Source organism: Hemitrygon akajei, chromosome 7, assembly GCF_048418815.1.
Source record: "Hemitrygon akajei chromosome 7, sHemAka1.3, whole genome shotgun sequence".
Classification (NCBI taxonomy): Eukaryota; Metazoa; Chordata; class Chondrichthyes; order Myliobatiformes; family Dasyatidae; genus Hemitrygon; species Hemitrygon akajei.
In genome coordinates this window covers 107,861,906-107,877,817 of record NC_133130.1, presented here as the reverse complement: position 1 = coordinate 107,877,817, position 15,912 = coordinate 107,861,906, and the positions used below count along the sequence as shown (strand labels likewise).

Here is a 15,912-nt window from a genome sequence, read left to right as displayed (position 1 = left end):
TCCCAAAGGTATATATCCTTCAAAATATTAACATGCTTTTGAATATTCCCATCACCCTCCGCAAAAGTAATGCCTTTGACTATAACACCATAAGACACAGGAGCAGAATTAGGCCATCTGGCTGATTGAGTCTGCTCCACCATTCAATCATGGCTGATCTTTTTTTTCCCTCCTCCTCAACCCCAGTTCTCAGCCATACCCCATACCCTTTGATGCCATGTCCAATCAAGACTGAGTGAACATGAGTGAGAAATACTCATTGAAGACCACGCCTGTGTCCTTAGAGTGCCCTTTTGGTCCCTAATGGGCCCTAGTCTTTCCTGGTTACCCTCTCGCCCTCAATACACATACAAAATGCCTTGGGATTTACTTTAATATTGTCTGCCTGTGCTGTTCTGTAGCGTTTCTTTGCCTTCTTAATTTATCTCTTTTTTAAGTACTCTTCCTATACATCCTACAGTCCTGAAGGTAATGTTGGATGTATAGAGGGAGTACTTTAAAAACTTGATTGTTGTATTTGTTCTTTATCAATTCCTTGATATCAAGGATTCATCTCATTATGCTTCATCCTCAGTGGTTAAACAAATTTGCCTCTAAACTCAATATTACTTTTCTCACTTACTGAATTTAGATTTATCTGTAAGTAGTTACTCACAGTCTACATTGGTCAGGTACTGTTCTGATTGTACTGAAAATGAACTTCTCCAAATTCAGACTATCCTTTTCATGAAACTTAAGGAATATTGTCCCTGGGCCCAATGTGCTCATCCACTGGCACTTCACCCACCAGCCCACTTCATTCCCAAAGATTAGTTCTAGCACTGTCCCATCCCTTGTTGAACTATGCATAGGCAGCTTTCCTGGAGCTCTTTAAAAATAAAATTGCCTCATCTAATTCTTGCACACCAACGTGATCCCAGCTAATATAAGGGAAGTTGAAATCCTCTAAGACTATAAACTTATTCCTCTTAGACTTCTGAGATTTGAGGTATCTGCCCCTCTAACACCTGCTGACTGCTGGTAGGCCCATAGCAGAATCATAGCACAACAATTTCCTTTTTATTAAGCTCCTCATTTGAAGAGGCTTCAGAGACATCCTCCATCATTACTGCAATGGTGTCCTTTGTCAATATTGCAATGCTCTGTTTTACTTCCTCCACTATTATATATTAAGCTTGTATACCCTGAATGTTAAGTTGTCAGTCCCGCCTTTCTTTCAGTGATTGCAACTATTTTATATTCCCATGTACTGATCAACATTCCAAGATCATCTGTTTTTATCTGAGACTCCTTGTATTAAAATAGATGTAATTCAGCTTTCTACTTCTCAGTTGACCTTACGTCTGTGATGTTGATCAGGGGCCAGAAGGTTATAAAGAATGTGCACAATTTACAAAGTGTAGAGCAGAACAGCTTGCTCTTTATTCAGGTATTCCTACCTGTACTTTGTTCAAACCGACATGTTAACCATAGCTCCTGGTTGTATGTGGATAACCCTGGTGTTCGCAGTTTCAGTGGGCTAGACTGGACAGAGGGAATAAAAAGTCAAGTTTTAATCACTGAAGACAGGGATCAATAAAATCAATAAAATTTAGCTCACATATCTGAGAATCTGACATCAATAATTCAGGCTCATTTTGTTTATGCATAACTGATTTGAAATCAGATTTTGAAGTTTTGTACTTGGAGCTGCTGTCTGCACTAGAAAAGTTAACAACTGAGGTCATGCAAAACCAACATAAGAGAGAAAGGTGTAGGGCAGGGAAGGGGAAAGGGATAAATACTGGAAGAGCAACAACTCATACTCCTAAACACAAAATACTCTGCAGATGCTGGAGTCAAAGCAACGCGCACAACATGCTGGAGGAACTCAGCAGGTCAGGCAGCATCTGTGGAAACGAACAGTCAATGTTTTGGGCCGTGACGTTCATTTCCAACTCATGCTCCTGTTTGGTAATCGCTAACCTGACAGCGTCAATATTGATTTTTCTAACTTCCGGTAACCTCCCCCCTCTGTTCCGACCCCTTTGCCTTTCCTTTTCCCTTTAGCCTCTTTACCCCTTCTCTTTCCTCTTCCCATTCTCATGATCTGCCTATCATCTACACCTTCATCCCTCTGGTTCCCTACCTCCCTCCCTTTATTCCCTGGTTTACAATCCTCTTCTATCAGCTTACTCTTCCTTCAGCTGTTTACCTCCTCCTTTTATTACCTCCCTGTTTCTCACATCATCCCCTTTTCCTCCTTCCCTCATGTCTCACTAGGATTCAACCATGTGCTCCTCCCCTCCACCCACTCTTTTATTCTGGCTTCTTCCCTCTTTCGTTCCAGTCCTGATGAAGGGACTCAGCCTGAAACATCAAACGTTCATTTGAGCACCCTACTCTGCGCTGTATCGCTAATAAAGGCAAGATGTGGAGGGAGTTCTGCTCAGGCATTGGTCAGGGCAGCACGGTAGTGTAGTGGTTAGTACCAAGGACCCAGGTTCAATCCCTGCTGCTGTCTATAAGGAGTTTGTATGTTCACCCTGTGACCTTCTTTCGGTTTCCTTCTACCACCGCACTGAGACAGGTTAAATGGGACAAGTGGGGACAGTGCTGGGTTTGGGTATTTGATCCTCCACAATATTCTGCGTGGGAATTTAAACTGGAGGTGGCAATGGTTTTTTCTTACGAGGTCAAGTTGCGAGCTCGACATCAACCCGGCACGGATGGTACGGGAGTCACTGGATCGACATCAACCCAGCACGGGAGCGGTCTGTCACTGGATGGAACTCGGGAACCCCGGCACTGATCTCACTGCGCCACCAGCCGACTGGAAACGGGGGGGGGGGGTCTGGGTGAATCTTACTAAGAAAAGTTTAAGCCAAATACAAAGTTAAACACTCAACACAGTGTCAACGACAACGACTTAAAATGGTGGACGGCATTCTCCTTCCTCAGTTCGTAAGTACAAGTTGTCTGTAAGTCGGACGTTCGTAACTCAGGGACTACCTGTATAATTTTAAGATTTCAACCAGAAATTTCACACACCTGAAATGTTAACTATATGCTCTGACCTGCTGAGTATTTCCAGAAAAAGCAGTTCACACTTAGTGTTATTCACTTACCAGATTACCTTTCTTTGTGGATGAAATTGGTGGTAATGCTGTGCGTGTAATAATTTCTGGACCTGTAATCAGACAAAATGTATGTAAAAACAATTCACCGATATCTATAAGGAAGAAAGGGAGGAGAAAAATCCATGTATTCCTTTCGCTCTGCCTTTCTGTACAATGCACTGGTGAATAGACAAATAATCTGTCTCAACTTCGGGAGATACTATGGGAAGATTTGAAAAAAACTTCCATGTAGAAACAAAATGAGTTGGAACAATTGTTCTTCCATAAAAAGACTGCATAATGACAATCAAATAAAGAAATTCAAGCACAAAGCTGGAAGGGCTCTGCCTGCCTTCAGCCGTCGTACCAGCAGCCTTCAAATTCAATGCATTGGTCTCAATAATTTAGAATGCCTTCAATCTAATGCTACCACTAGACATATCCAAAGTGACTATTTCATCTGCAATCACTCTTTTGTCTCCATCAATCCCTATTTTTTTTCCTCACACCGCCTCGACAACCACGAGGTGTAATCCTGCCCTTTTACCTCCTCTCTCCCCACCATCCAGAGACAGAAATATCCCTTCTGGATGAACAGCTATTCACATGTACTTGCTCTGTTTTAGTCCTCTGCACTTGGTGCTCATGATCTGGTCTCCTCCACTCTGGCAAGAACAAAACATGACCTTGAGCTTTCCATTGCTTGCCACTAATGCCCACTTCACTCCTACATGTTCAAATGAAGCCCAAGACACATCCCCTCAACGAACTCAACATATGAAGTAAACACGTGCTCTTGCCTTCAATCTCATTTTCACAGTTTTATACTTCTCTGATCTTCAGGTTCACATTCCATTCATTACCCCTCCCCGGACACATGTACTTTGTTTTTCAGTAGCCCTTTTCACACAATTTAATGCCACCGTTTGTGTCTTTGCTTTACACTTGATCACACAACTTCCTTTTGTTCTCTCACCAACTTCTCGCACTCAACTTAAAACTTGTTTCATTTCTAAATTTTCCCAGTTCTGACCAAAAGCCTTCACCCTGAAACAGCCTACTGGTATCTGCACAAATGATGCTTGTTGGATTCTGTTTTTTTAATCTAAGGTTCTTTCAGAAGTCAAGGAAGTGGCACAACACTTGCTTCATGATCATTTTATTAAGCAGTACTAAAACAAAGAGAATCAAAAATACAGTCACAAAAGTCTGGTGGCTAAGAGCAAAGACCAGAAAGACTAAAAAAAATGGCAAGTCAACATAATGTACCCTTCTTATATCCCACGGATAAGAAGCATTCCATTCAAATATGTAGATAAGAGTCAACCAATCAGATAACCCCTATTCAAATAATGTGACACCAAAGAAGTTTCCAGAATCATACAAATGTAACCACTAGTGGACACACTGAACAACTGCATATATGTACTGTGACCACTATGAAACATACTGTATACAAGTAGTTATATGAAATACAAGTAAAGTTAAGCTACGAAGAAAATAATAATCATACAGTCCAATCTAACTTGTTTGACCAATTTTTTCCAGTGCTTTGATTTTATTTCCAACCCCAGCAGTATTTTTGCTTTTGATTATAGCTGAGAAATGGGATTAGCCTCAAGAGCTCTGTCACACAGAATAAATGAATAAATGTAAACACAAAGCACACTGCAGATGCTGTGGTCAAATCAACACGTACAACACGCTGGAGGAATTCAGCAGGTCGGGCAGCATCCGTGGAAATGACCACTCAACGTTTTGGGCTGAGACCCTTCGTCAGGACTGCCCGACCTGCTGAGTTCCTCCAGCGTGTTGTACATGTTGAAATGAATAAATGTGATGCAAACTATCTCCTTGTTGTTACCCAGACGGAATAAAAGGTGTTGTTAAACACCACCTTATCAGACGAAATATATAACACCTTAATGCCCCTCCTCCCCTTCTTACCCCATCCCTTGTTTATTTTTTTATTCTCCCCCCTTTTTTTCTCTCCTTTTTTTTCTCTCTCTGCCCCTCTCGCAATCACTCTTTGCCTGTTCTCTATCTCCCTCTGGTGCTCCCCTCCCCCTTTCTTTCTCCCTAGGCCTCCCGTCCCATGATCCTCTCCCTTCTCCAGCTCTGTATCCCTTTTGTCAATCACCTTTCCAGCTTCCCCTCAGGTCTTCTCCTATCACTTTGGATTTCCCCCTCCCCCTCTCAAATTTCTTACTATCTTTTCTTTCAGTTAAACCTGACAAAGGGTCTCGGCCCGAAACTTCGACAGTGCTTCTCCCTATAGATGCTGCCTGGCCTGCTGCATTCCACCAGCATTTTGTGTGTTTTGCTTAGATATTGACTTAACAGGAGAAGCCAGAGAGTGGTAGGAGATGGTTCACTCTCTGACTGGAGGGCTGTGACTAGTGGACTGCTACAGGAATCTGTGCTGGATCTGTTGTTGTTTGTCATCTATACTAATGCTTTAAATGATAATGTGATAAACTTGAACAGCAAATTTATGGAAGACACCAAGGTGGGGGGGGTGGGGAGGGTGTAGTGGATAGAGAGGAAAGCCTGCAGCAGGCTGTGGACCAGCTGGAAAAATGGGCTGAAAAATAGCAGATGGAATTTAATGCTGACAACTGTGAGGCCTTGCACTTTGAGAGGACAAACCAGGGTAGGAACCATACAGTGAATGGTAGGGTAGTACGGAATGCGGTAGAACAGAGGGATCTGGAAATATAGATCCATAATCCCTTGAAATTGACATCACAGGTAGACAGGGTCATAAAGGAGCTTCTGGCACTTCAGCCTTCACAAATCAGAGCAAACACTGCAGGAGTTTGAAGGCTATGTTGAAGTTTGATAAGACATTGGTGAGGGCTAATTTGGAGTACTATGTACAGTTTTAGTCACCTACTCACAGGAAAGATATCAATAAGATTGAAAGAATACAGAGAATATTTACACGGATGTTACTGGGACTTGAGGACATGAGCTCTAGGGAAAGGTTGAATTAGATTTGGACTTTATTCCATGGGGCGTAGGAGAATGAGGAGAGATTTGACAGAAGTATACAAAATTATGTGGGGTACAGGTGGGAAATTGCAAGCAGGCTTTTTCCACTGAGGTTGGGTGAGACCAGAACTAGAGGCCGTGGGTTAAGGGTGAAAGGTGAAATATTTAAGGGAACATGAGCGGTAACTATGGTAGCACAGCGATCAGCACAATGCTATTACAGATCGGGGTGTTAGAATTCAGAGCTGAATTTCAGGGCAGAGTGAATGTCCTCCCCATGAACGCGTGGCTCTCCTCCCACAGTCCAAAGACATACCAGTTAGTAGGTTAATTGGACCTTGTAAATTGTCCCTTGACTAGACATGTTGGGCCAGAAGGGCATGTTCCACATTGTATCCCTAAATAAATAAATAAACTTCTTCACTCAGAGGGCGGTGAGAGTGTGGAAGTGGGTTCAATTTCAACATTTCAGAGAAATTTGGGTAAGTACATGCATGGAAGAGGTATGGAGGGCTATGATCCATGTGTTGGTCAATGGGACTATGTAGAATAATAGTTTGGCATGACTAGGTAGGTAAAAGGGCCTAATTCCATGCTGCAGTGCTCTATGACTCTATAAGAAGCACAGTTTTCAGTCTTCAATCCTATTCAGTCTTATTCACTTAATGTATAATTAACTGTTTATATTTTCAGTTAACTAATTTTTTGACCTGGTCAACCATTGTCCCATATTCGAGATCACTTATTTTGCTCATAAGTTCCATGTTTAAACTTGAAAGGAAGTCTGTAACTAGTCTATTACTAAGATTACTTCTAGAGCCAGAGGTATACAGCATAGAAACAGGCCCTTTAACCCGACTGGTCCACACTGATCAAGATTCTCATCTATCACGTTTGGCCCATATCCCTGTAACCCAGGGGTTTCCCATCTTTTTTTATGCCATGGACCCCTACCATTAACCAAAGTTCCGTGGATCCCAGGTTGGGAACTCTCTGATCTAAATCTTTCCTGTCCAAGTACCTTTTAAATGTTGGATCAATCACTACCCTGGCAGCTCATTCCATATACTGAACACTCTAGCTGAAAATGTTGCCACTCGGGTTTCTATTACCGGTAAATATCTTTCCTCTCACCTTAAACCTATCCCCTCTGGTTCTTGATTTCCCAACCCTGGGAAAAAAGATTGTGCATTTACCCTGTCTATGTCCCTCAGTTTTATACACCTCTATAAGGTCACCCCTTATCACCCTACATTCCACTGAATAAAGTTCCAACTTCTCTCTCTAATACCGCCCTTGGAGTTCCAGCAACATCCTTGTTAATGTCCTCTGCATTCTTTCCAACTTAATGGCTTCTTTTCTCTTACAGGTTGACCAAACTGAACACAATATTCCAAACACTGTCTCACTCTTTCTGAATTCCAACAAAAAATACACACACTACATGTGAACTTCATTGTGGATGATAAATTAATCTGGTAATTCATGGCTTGGCACCAAAGCAAAACATGGAAGCTGCTAGAATGTTGTAAAAATCCAATGACTCACTGATACTCCCCAGAGAGAGAAGAAGCTGCCACCATACCGTGCAATGTACCCGTAATTAAGACTATTCACTCTGGTCAGTTGAGGATTGATGTTTAACTATGCAACACCTATGTCACCCACTTCCTAAGCATATTTTAGAAAGCAAACTGGCAATAAGTGTAAAATCTTTCTACCTGGTTATACATTTGTTTTTTTAATTAAACTTACAATAAATAATACCAAATATCAAGCTCCATCATTTTGTACTCACCAGCTATCCCAATAAAAACTATCAGTCCAAAACATATGAAGAAGGCCATGAACACCAGGACAAAGTGTCTCTTGGAGAGAGTATATAATCGCATTGGTGCTATTCTACAAAGAAAAGAATAAAATTATCAATGAAATGAGAAGCCTGAAAGACTTCATTTCGAAATTAGCACAAACTTGTCCAAGCATATTTTTCATTGCATTGGTGCAGCCACGTTATAGGTCATTAGATATTACAAACATGGAAAACATATTAAAGGGATTGCATCTCTGTTCAAGAAAGAAAGAGTATAATTATATGCTTGTAAATTCAACAATTCCCTTGAACTTTAAGAATGCATAATTCAAGATAAAATTTGTTGCAACTAGAAATATTGCTTTCATCCCTATCAATAAACATTTCTCTTTTTTGAATCCAATCTATTGCGACTCAGCTCATCTTTAATTCTGGCTTCTTCCACATCCCTAAATGTACCATGCTTACAAGGTCCAGCATAAACATCAGTCAGCTGAGGTGCTGGAACCTACTTTACTTCAGAGTTCAATTAAAAATCCATACTCTGTAAGTTCACTGTATTTTTTAAACTTTCCAACAAATAAATGAACAAGACCCAGTGAAAGTAAGAATAGGGTTTGCAGCACTTTTTTTATTGATCTCTCATTTACTGAGGCTAAGGTCAGTAATGCCAGACAGAGATAAATTGCAATAGTAAAGCTATTATAACAATGTTATGAGGATTTAAGTTGCAAAATATCCTGATCTGTAAATAGGTACGGTTACCGATGGCCACCATTAAGTTACATGAACCGAAGGCCACCTTAGGGCCAAATATGACAAGGCTGAAAGTTCAGTAGTGTATAAAGAGCCTCGTGATTCCCAGCCACAGTAAGTACTTGGGAATCATAATGGGGTTGGGCAGACAGTGGGGTGAAGGGTAGGTTCAGGTGGATGGATGGTCTCCACTGTCTTCTATGGTGGAGAATTCCAAAAGCTCATCTCTCTCTCGCTGAAGAAACTTAGGATATCCACGCGAACTGACAAACCCATGTCTTGTTCCAGATTCTCCAGTCAATGGGAATATGTGCATTTTGTGTCTTTCAATTCCTGTTAGGATTTCATGAGTTCCTGATTCCTCTAAACTCTGAAGGTGGGGAAAGAGGCCCAGCCGCACATACACAGGCACAACACCCAAGGCCCTTCACCACTGAGAGCCGAAAATACAAGTGAACATCTCAACAGCAAAGAGGCAGTCGGTCCCTGCTGACAAAAACACTTTAACGATCACCTCAACCGTGACCCTGTCCTTGACATGAGTGTCATTGACTCTATCCACAGCCAGCAATACAGTTCAGCTTTGCCACTGTCATCATCATTATTGTAGCCATGTATTTGATGATCATGAGTTCGTGGCCGTGATTGTTTTTGGCAAACTTTTCTACGTAAGTGGTTTGCCATTGCCTTCACCTGGGCGGTGTCTTTACAAGGCAGGTGACCCCAGCCATTATCAATACTTTTTAAAGACTGTCTGCCTGGCGCATAACCAGGATTTGTAACATCTCAAACAACCATCCAACACCTGCTTCAAAGACTTCACATGACTCTGATCGGGGGGCTGAGCAAGGGTGTCCTGCAGGCCAGTGGAGGGAAGGAAGAAGCACCTTACACTTCCTTTGGTAGAAATGTATCTCCATCCCACTACCCATCCACTTTGCTACCTCCCTGGCCAAAAAGTCACCATGAGCACCAAAGAGTGAAGATCTAGACTGAAATTTAACAACCTTAGAAACAAATTTCTCCAATCACAAACAAGAGAAAATCTGCAGATGCTGGAAATCCAAGCAACACACACAAAATGCTGGAGGAACTCAGCAGGCCAGGCAGCATCTATGAAAATGTTTTTGGACCGAGGTCCCTCAGCAGGACTGAAGAAAAAAGATGAGTAGTCAGAGAAGGTGGGGGAGGTGAATAATAAACTCAAGGTGATCAGTGAAACTGGGGTGGGGGTGAAGTAAAGAGCTGGAAAGTCAATTGTTAAGAGAGATACAGGGCTGGAGAAAGGGGATAATAAGAGAGGACAGAAGGCCATTGGACAAAGAAAAAGGGAAGGAGCACCAGAGGGAGGCAATGGGCAGGCAAGGAGATGAGGTGAGAGAGGGAAAAGGGGATAGGGAATAAAGAAGAGGGGCAAATACTGGAAATCTGAGAAATCAATGTTATTCCCATTCCAACATGTCCATCCATGGCCTCCTCTACTGTATTGATGACGCCTCAGTCAGGTTGGAGAGGCAACACCTTACATTCCTTTTGGATTGCCTCCAAACTGTTGGCATGAACATCGATTTCTCAAACTTCCAGTAATGCTCCCTCCCACCTTCTCTAACCTCCATCCCCTTTCCCTTCTCACCTTGCCTGCCCATCGCCTCCCTCTGGTGCTCCTCCCCCTTTTTTCTTTCTCCAGTGGCCTTCTGTCCTCTCCTATTAGATTCCCCTTTATCCAGCTCTGTATCTCTTTCATCAATCATATTCCCAGCTCTTTACTTCACCCCTCCCTTCTCCCAGTTTCACCTTGTGCTTCTTCCTCCCCTCCCCCACCTTCTAATGCTGAATCCTCACCTTATTTTCCCCAGTCCTGCTGAAGGATCTCGGCCTGAAACATCGACTGTAATCTTTTCCATAGATGCTGCCTGGCCTGCTGAGTTCCTCCAGCATTGTGTGTGTGTAAAAAAATTCTCCAACCATTCCCAAGTGAATTTTGTCACCCATTACAAACAGGACAAACCAATGGGTAAGAAAACAGTGTAGAATTAGGTTTAGAAAGGGATCATACACATATGTCTGCCTTTCCCAGAAACACTGGTTACCTTAATTCGATTGCAGATACTCATTCCACAAGTTACCTATTCTACAAGGTAAAATTCCTACCTTGTATGAATGCTTTCAACCACTCAGAATGTCACACTGATTTGGTTAAAATGGCTTGCAGGTGATTTGAAAGGCACTGTTTAGCTAAGAATAATGTATGCATTCTTCTCTATATAACTTGAAATTGTTCACTGTGATATGTTCAGCAAAGGGACACACCCATTATGATTCATGGAATTGTTGTGAATAGGTTCAAACATCTGACGTGGCTAATGCATAGCTTTACATAAAAATGTTCAGTAGCATTCAAATCAAATATTTAATTTCAAACAGAGGGATCAAGCATAGAGTTTTACAGTGCAGGAAGCAGACCTTTTAGCCCATCACGTGCATGCTGATTTTCAAGTAACCACTTCCACTAACATGAGAAAGTCTGCCGATGCTGGAAATCCAAAGCAACACACACAAAATGCTGGAGGAACTCAGCAGGCCAGGCAGCATCCATGGAAAAGAGTAAACAGTCAACCTTTCAGGGCAAGGCCTTCTCCGTACTGGAAAGGACGAGAAGAGGGAAAGAGGATAGCTAGAAGGTGATAGGTGAAACCAGGTGAGTGGGAAAGATAAAGGGCTGGAGAGGAATGGATCGGATAGAAAAGGAGAATGTATCACAGGATAAAGGGGAGAGGACTCAAGGGGAGGTAATAGGCAAAATGGGGAATAGAAGAGGGGGGGAAAAATTTTTTTAACCAGGAGAAATCAACATTCATGCCATCAGGTTGGGGTGTCCCAGAGGATTACCTCATCTTGGCATAAGAGGCGGTCATGGGCCAACATGTCGGAATGGGAATGGGAATTGGAATCAAAATGTTTGGCCACCTGGAAATCCTACTTTAGGCAGATGAATTGGAGGTGATCGACAAAGCAGTCCCACTAATCTCATTTTATTCTCCCCACATTCCCTTCAATTCCCCCAAATTTTACCACTCATTTTATAACAGCCAATTAACCTACATCACTTGGGATGTACTAGTAAACCAGAGCATCAGAAAGAAACCCAGTGAAATCAGGGAGAATGTGCATTTAAAGCATCTATCATCATCATCAAGAGCAGAATCCATCATTGTACACGTCCTATTCTGGTTTGAATTCCCCAAAAGACAACACCTTGCCCTTATCTGGAATAAATGACACTTGCCAATCCTCAGTCCACTTAGCTAACAGCTCAAGATCCTAAGGTAATTTTTGATAACTTTTTTCATTATCTATACCACTTCTCATTCACAAACTTACTAATCATGCCATGCACATTCTCATTCAAATAGTTTATATAAATAAAGAACAACAAAGGTCCTAGTACCAATCCCTGCTGCACGTCACTAGTTTTGGACCTCCAGTCTGAAAAACACGCTTCCACCTTCAGCCTGTACTTCCTACCATTGAGCCAACTACACAGCCAATTAGCTAGCTGTCTAGATAGCCCATGTGATCTCCCCTTCCAGACCAGCCTACCATGTGGGACATAGTGAAAGGCTTTTCCAACTACCATGGAGATAAAACCAACTCCGTACCCTCATCTATCCTCTTGGTTACTTCTTTGAAAACGAACAAATTGTCAGACTTTATTTCCCAAGCACAACACCATGCATATTATCCCCAATTAGCCCATGTTTATCCAAATGCTAGAAGATCCTGTTCTTCACAATACCCTCCCAGTAACTTCCCCATCAGAATCGGAAAAGAATATCCAGTTTTAAACTGCATTTATTTCAATATATGCAGTTTAACTGGTAAGGCAGACAAAATGAAAGTTCAAAGTAAATTTATTATCAAAATGCATATATGTTACCAGACACTACCCTGAAATTCATTGTCTTGCAGACATTTATAGAAGAAAAAAATACAATAGAATTTACCAGAAAAAACTATAAATTGACAAAGACTAACAAACAACCAATGTGCAAGTAAAAATAATACTGAGAACATGAATTGTACAGACTTTGAACTGATCTGAAGGTTGTAGATTCAGTTCAGAGTTGAAGGGAATGAAGTTATCCATGCTGTTTCCTAGCCTGATGGTTGTAGGGTAATAACTGTTCTTGAACCCAGCAGTATGGGACCCAAGGCTCCTGTAACTCCTGCCCAATGTTAGTATTGAGAAGAGGGAATGGCTTGGATGGTAGGGGGTTTTGATGATGGATGTGTCTTTCTCACAGCAGCACCATGTAAATGCACTCAATGGTGTTAAGTGGACTGGGCTGTATCCACCACTTTCTGTAGACTTTCCTATCCCTCAGCACTGGTGTTTCCATAGCAAGTCATGATGCAACCAGTTAGGTTATTCTCCACCACGTATCTATAGAAGTTTGGCAAAGTTTTAGGTGACATGCCGAATCTACAAAGAAAGTAGAGGTGCCAACTTGCCTTCTTTGTGATGGCATTTACATGCTGGTCCCAGGAAAAATCCTCTGCTAGGCTTACCCCAAGGAATTTAAAACTACTGACCTTCACCACCTCAGTTCCCTTCATGAGGACTGGCTCAAGGACCTCTGGCTTCTTTCTCCTGTAGCTGATATTCAGCTCTTTTATTTTTGCTGATACTGAGTGAGAGGTTGTTTTTGTGGCACCACTCAACCAGATTTTCAAACTCCCTCCTATACGCCAATTCAGCACCACCTTTGATTCCACAAACAACAGTGGTGCCTCCAGCAAACTTAAATATGGCACTGGAACTTTACTTAACCACACGATCATAGGTGTAAAGTGAGTAGGGCAGGGGGCTGAACGTGAAGGAGATGTTGTTGCCAATTCATACTGACAGGGGTCTGCAAGTGAGGAAACTGAGAATCCAGTTGCACTGGAAGGTAACGAGGCCTAGGTGGTGGAGCTTAGTGATGAGTTTCATGGGGATGATAGATCTGAATGCCATCACTGATGTCAGACTCACCAGTCTGTAATTCCCTGGATTGTCCTTAAGTTACAGTTCAACATCCTCCAGTCTTCCACAACTTTACCTGTGGCTACAGATGAAGCAAATATTTCTGCAAGGACCTCTGCAATTTCTTTCCTAGCTTCCCACTAGGTCCAAGAGTGCACTTGGCCAGGACCTGGGGATGAATTGATCTTAATACACATCAAGGCTACCAACACCTCCTACTTGGAAATTCACAGGAGATACAAGTACATTAGAACCAAAAGGATAACTAAGGAAGACTAGTCCCCTCAGGGTAATCTATGTGCAGAGCCAGAGGATGAGTGAGATTCTAAATGAATACTTCTCATTTGATATTCACAAGGGAGAAGGAAGTGAAAGTTGGAGAATGAAGACATGAGTACACAATATTCTGGATCATGTCTATACCATTAAAGAAGAACTGTTAGAAACGGTGGAGCACGTTATAGTGGATAAATACCCAGGACTTGAGAGGATCTACCCCAGGATACTAAGAGAAGCAAGGAGAGAGATTGCTGGGACTCTAAAGGAGATTTTTGTATGGTAAAATACCAGAACGCTGAGGAATAGCTAACGTTGCCCCTTTGTTCAGAAAAAAAGACACAGAAGGAATAAGCCTAGAAACTACAGGCCAGCAAACGCTACATGAGTGGTAGGGAAGATGCTGAAGATTCTGAGGGACAGGATTTATATTAATGGAAATGCACAGACTGAGTAGACGTGGGGGATGATAATTCATAGGGTGACCACACACAAAATGCTGGAGGAACTCAGCAGGACAGGCAGCATCTATGGAAAGGAATAAAGATCAAAATTTTGGGTTGATACCTTCATCAGCATTAACTGTTTATTCCTTTCCATAGAAGCTGCCTGACCTGCTGAGTTCCTCCAGCACTTTGTGTGTGTTGCTCTGGATTTCCAGCATCTGCAGGATCTCTTGCATTTATGTGTTGATGATAATTTCACAACACTTTCCATTTCCAACTGCTCAACAATTGAAAGCTGTCCATCTGTTGACAACATCTCCTTGATCACATTCACATGAGCTAATAGGTTATATAGAATAACGTGGCATGGAAAACAGGCTCTTCAGCCGAAATCATTTATGCTGACTAAGTTGCCTGATACTATTGTCCCATTTGCTGCTTTTGTTCCACAAATCTCAAATCTAAAAAGTCTAAACCTTTCCAATTCATGTACTTGTCTAAATGTCCTGAGTGTTGTAATTGAACTCAACTCTACCACTTCCTTTGGCTGGTCATTCCAGTTACCCACCATTCTCTGCACAGAAAAAGTTGCCTCTCATGTCCCTTTTAAATCTTTCCCATCTTACCTTTAATTTACGTTCTCTGGCTTTAGACTTCCCTACCCTTAGAAGGTATTATCCATACCTCATGGAATTTATTTATACTATATATTTTATAAAAAAGTGAAGCTCCCAGCTCTAATTCCTGTAGTACACCACCTGTTACTATTTTCCAGTCAGGAAAACACCCCATACTTTTTGTCGTTCAGCAAGCTTTGTCCTACTTGTAGTAATCTCCTTGATTACCTCAAAAAACTCAATCAAATTTGAGAGTCATGATCTACCCTGCATAAACCGAGTTGAATTCTGATTAGTCCGTGTATAGTGAGATCTGGGGCCAAGTGATCCTGACAAAACTCAAATTGGTCATTTTGATAATGATAAGCATATATCACCAGATAGCACTGCCAATTACAGCTTCCATCACCTTATAAATGGAGAGTAGACTTAGTGGTAAATGGACTTCTCTTGCATTTAATAACAGGAATTCCTGTGCAATTTTCAATACTCTCAGATAAACACACAACATTGAAATATGTTATATATTTAACAAAGTTGTTTCAGTGCAGTCACAGTGTACCAGATCCATGGTGTTATCTGGTCCCATGACCTCTGCTACATCCAGTGCTCTAAAATGTTTGATATCATGAAGAATGACTCAGATTGGCTGAAAACTGGCTTTGGAACTGACATTTGGGAGGAAGCTAAGATGAATCATTCACATAGTACTTCTGGGTGAACAGATGTAAAACTGTGTCTTTAGTACACTTCCCCACCAAAGACTAGAAGGGCAGCTACGTTCCTTGAGCTTCTTCTCCCATAAGCTGTTTAATTAACTACCATCCTTGGATGTGGAATGACTGCACAGCAGTTTGAACTTATCCATTGGTGGCTGGGTTAATTA

At 41.8% G+C, this 15,912-nt stretch overlaps 1 protein-coding gene across 3 annotated transcripts in view; it reads right to left on the bottom strand.

The window, feature by feature from the left end:
- tmem181 (transmembrane protein 181) overlaps positions 1 to 15,912 on the bottom strand; it is a 117,097-nt gene that overhangs the window by 90,757 nt on the left and 10,428 nt on the right. For 2 of the 3 annotated variants that reach the window (XM_073051663.1, XM_073051664.1), the window contains exons 2-4: positions 7,891 to 7,994; positions 3,108 to 3,169; positions 1,440 to 1,524 (exon numbers count right to left, since the gene is read on the bottom strand). In XM_073051663.1, coding sequence (XP_072907764.1) covers positions 1,440 to 1,524; positions 3,108 to 3,169; positions 7,891 to 7,994 — 251 coding nt within the window. Of the gene's footprint in view, positions 1 to 1,439; positions 1,525 to 3,107; positions 3,170 to 7,890; positions 7,995 to 10,812; positions 10,855 to 15,912 lie in introns of those variants that run through there. The other variant, XM_073051665.1, reaches the window with a different exon arrangement.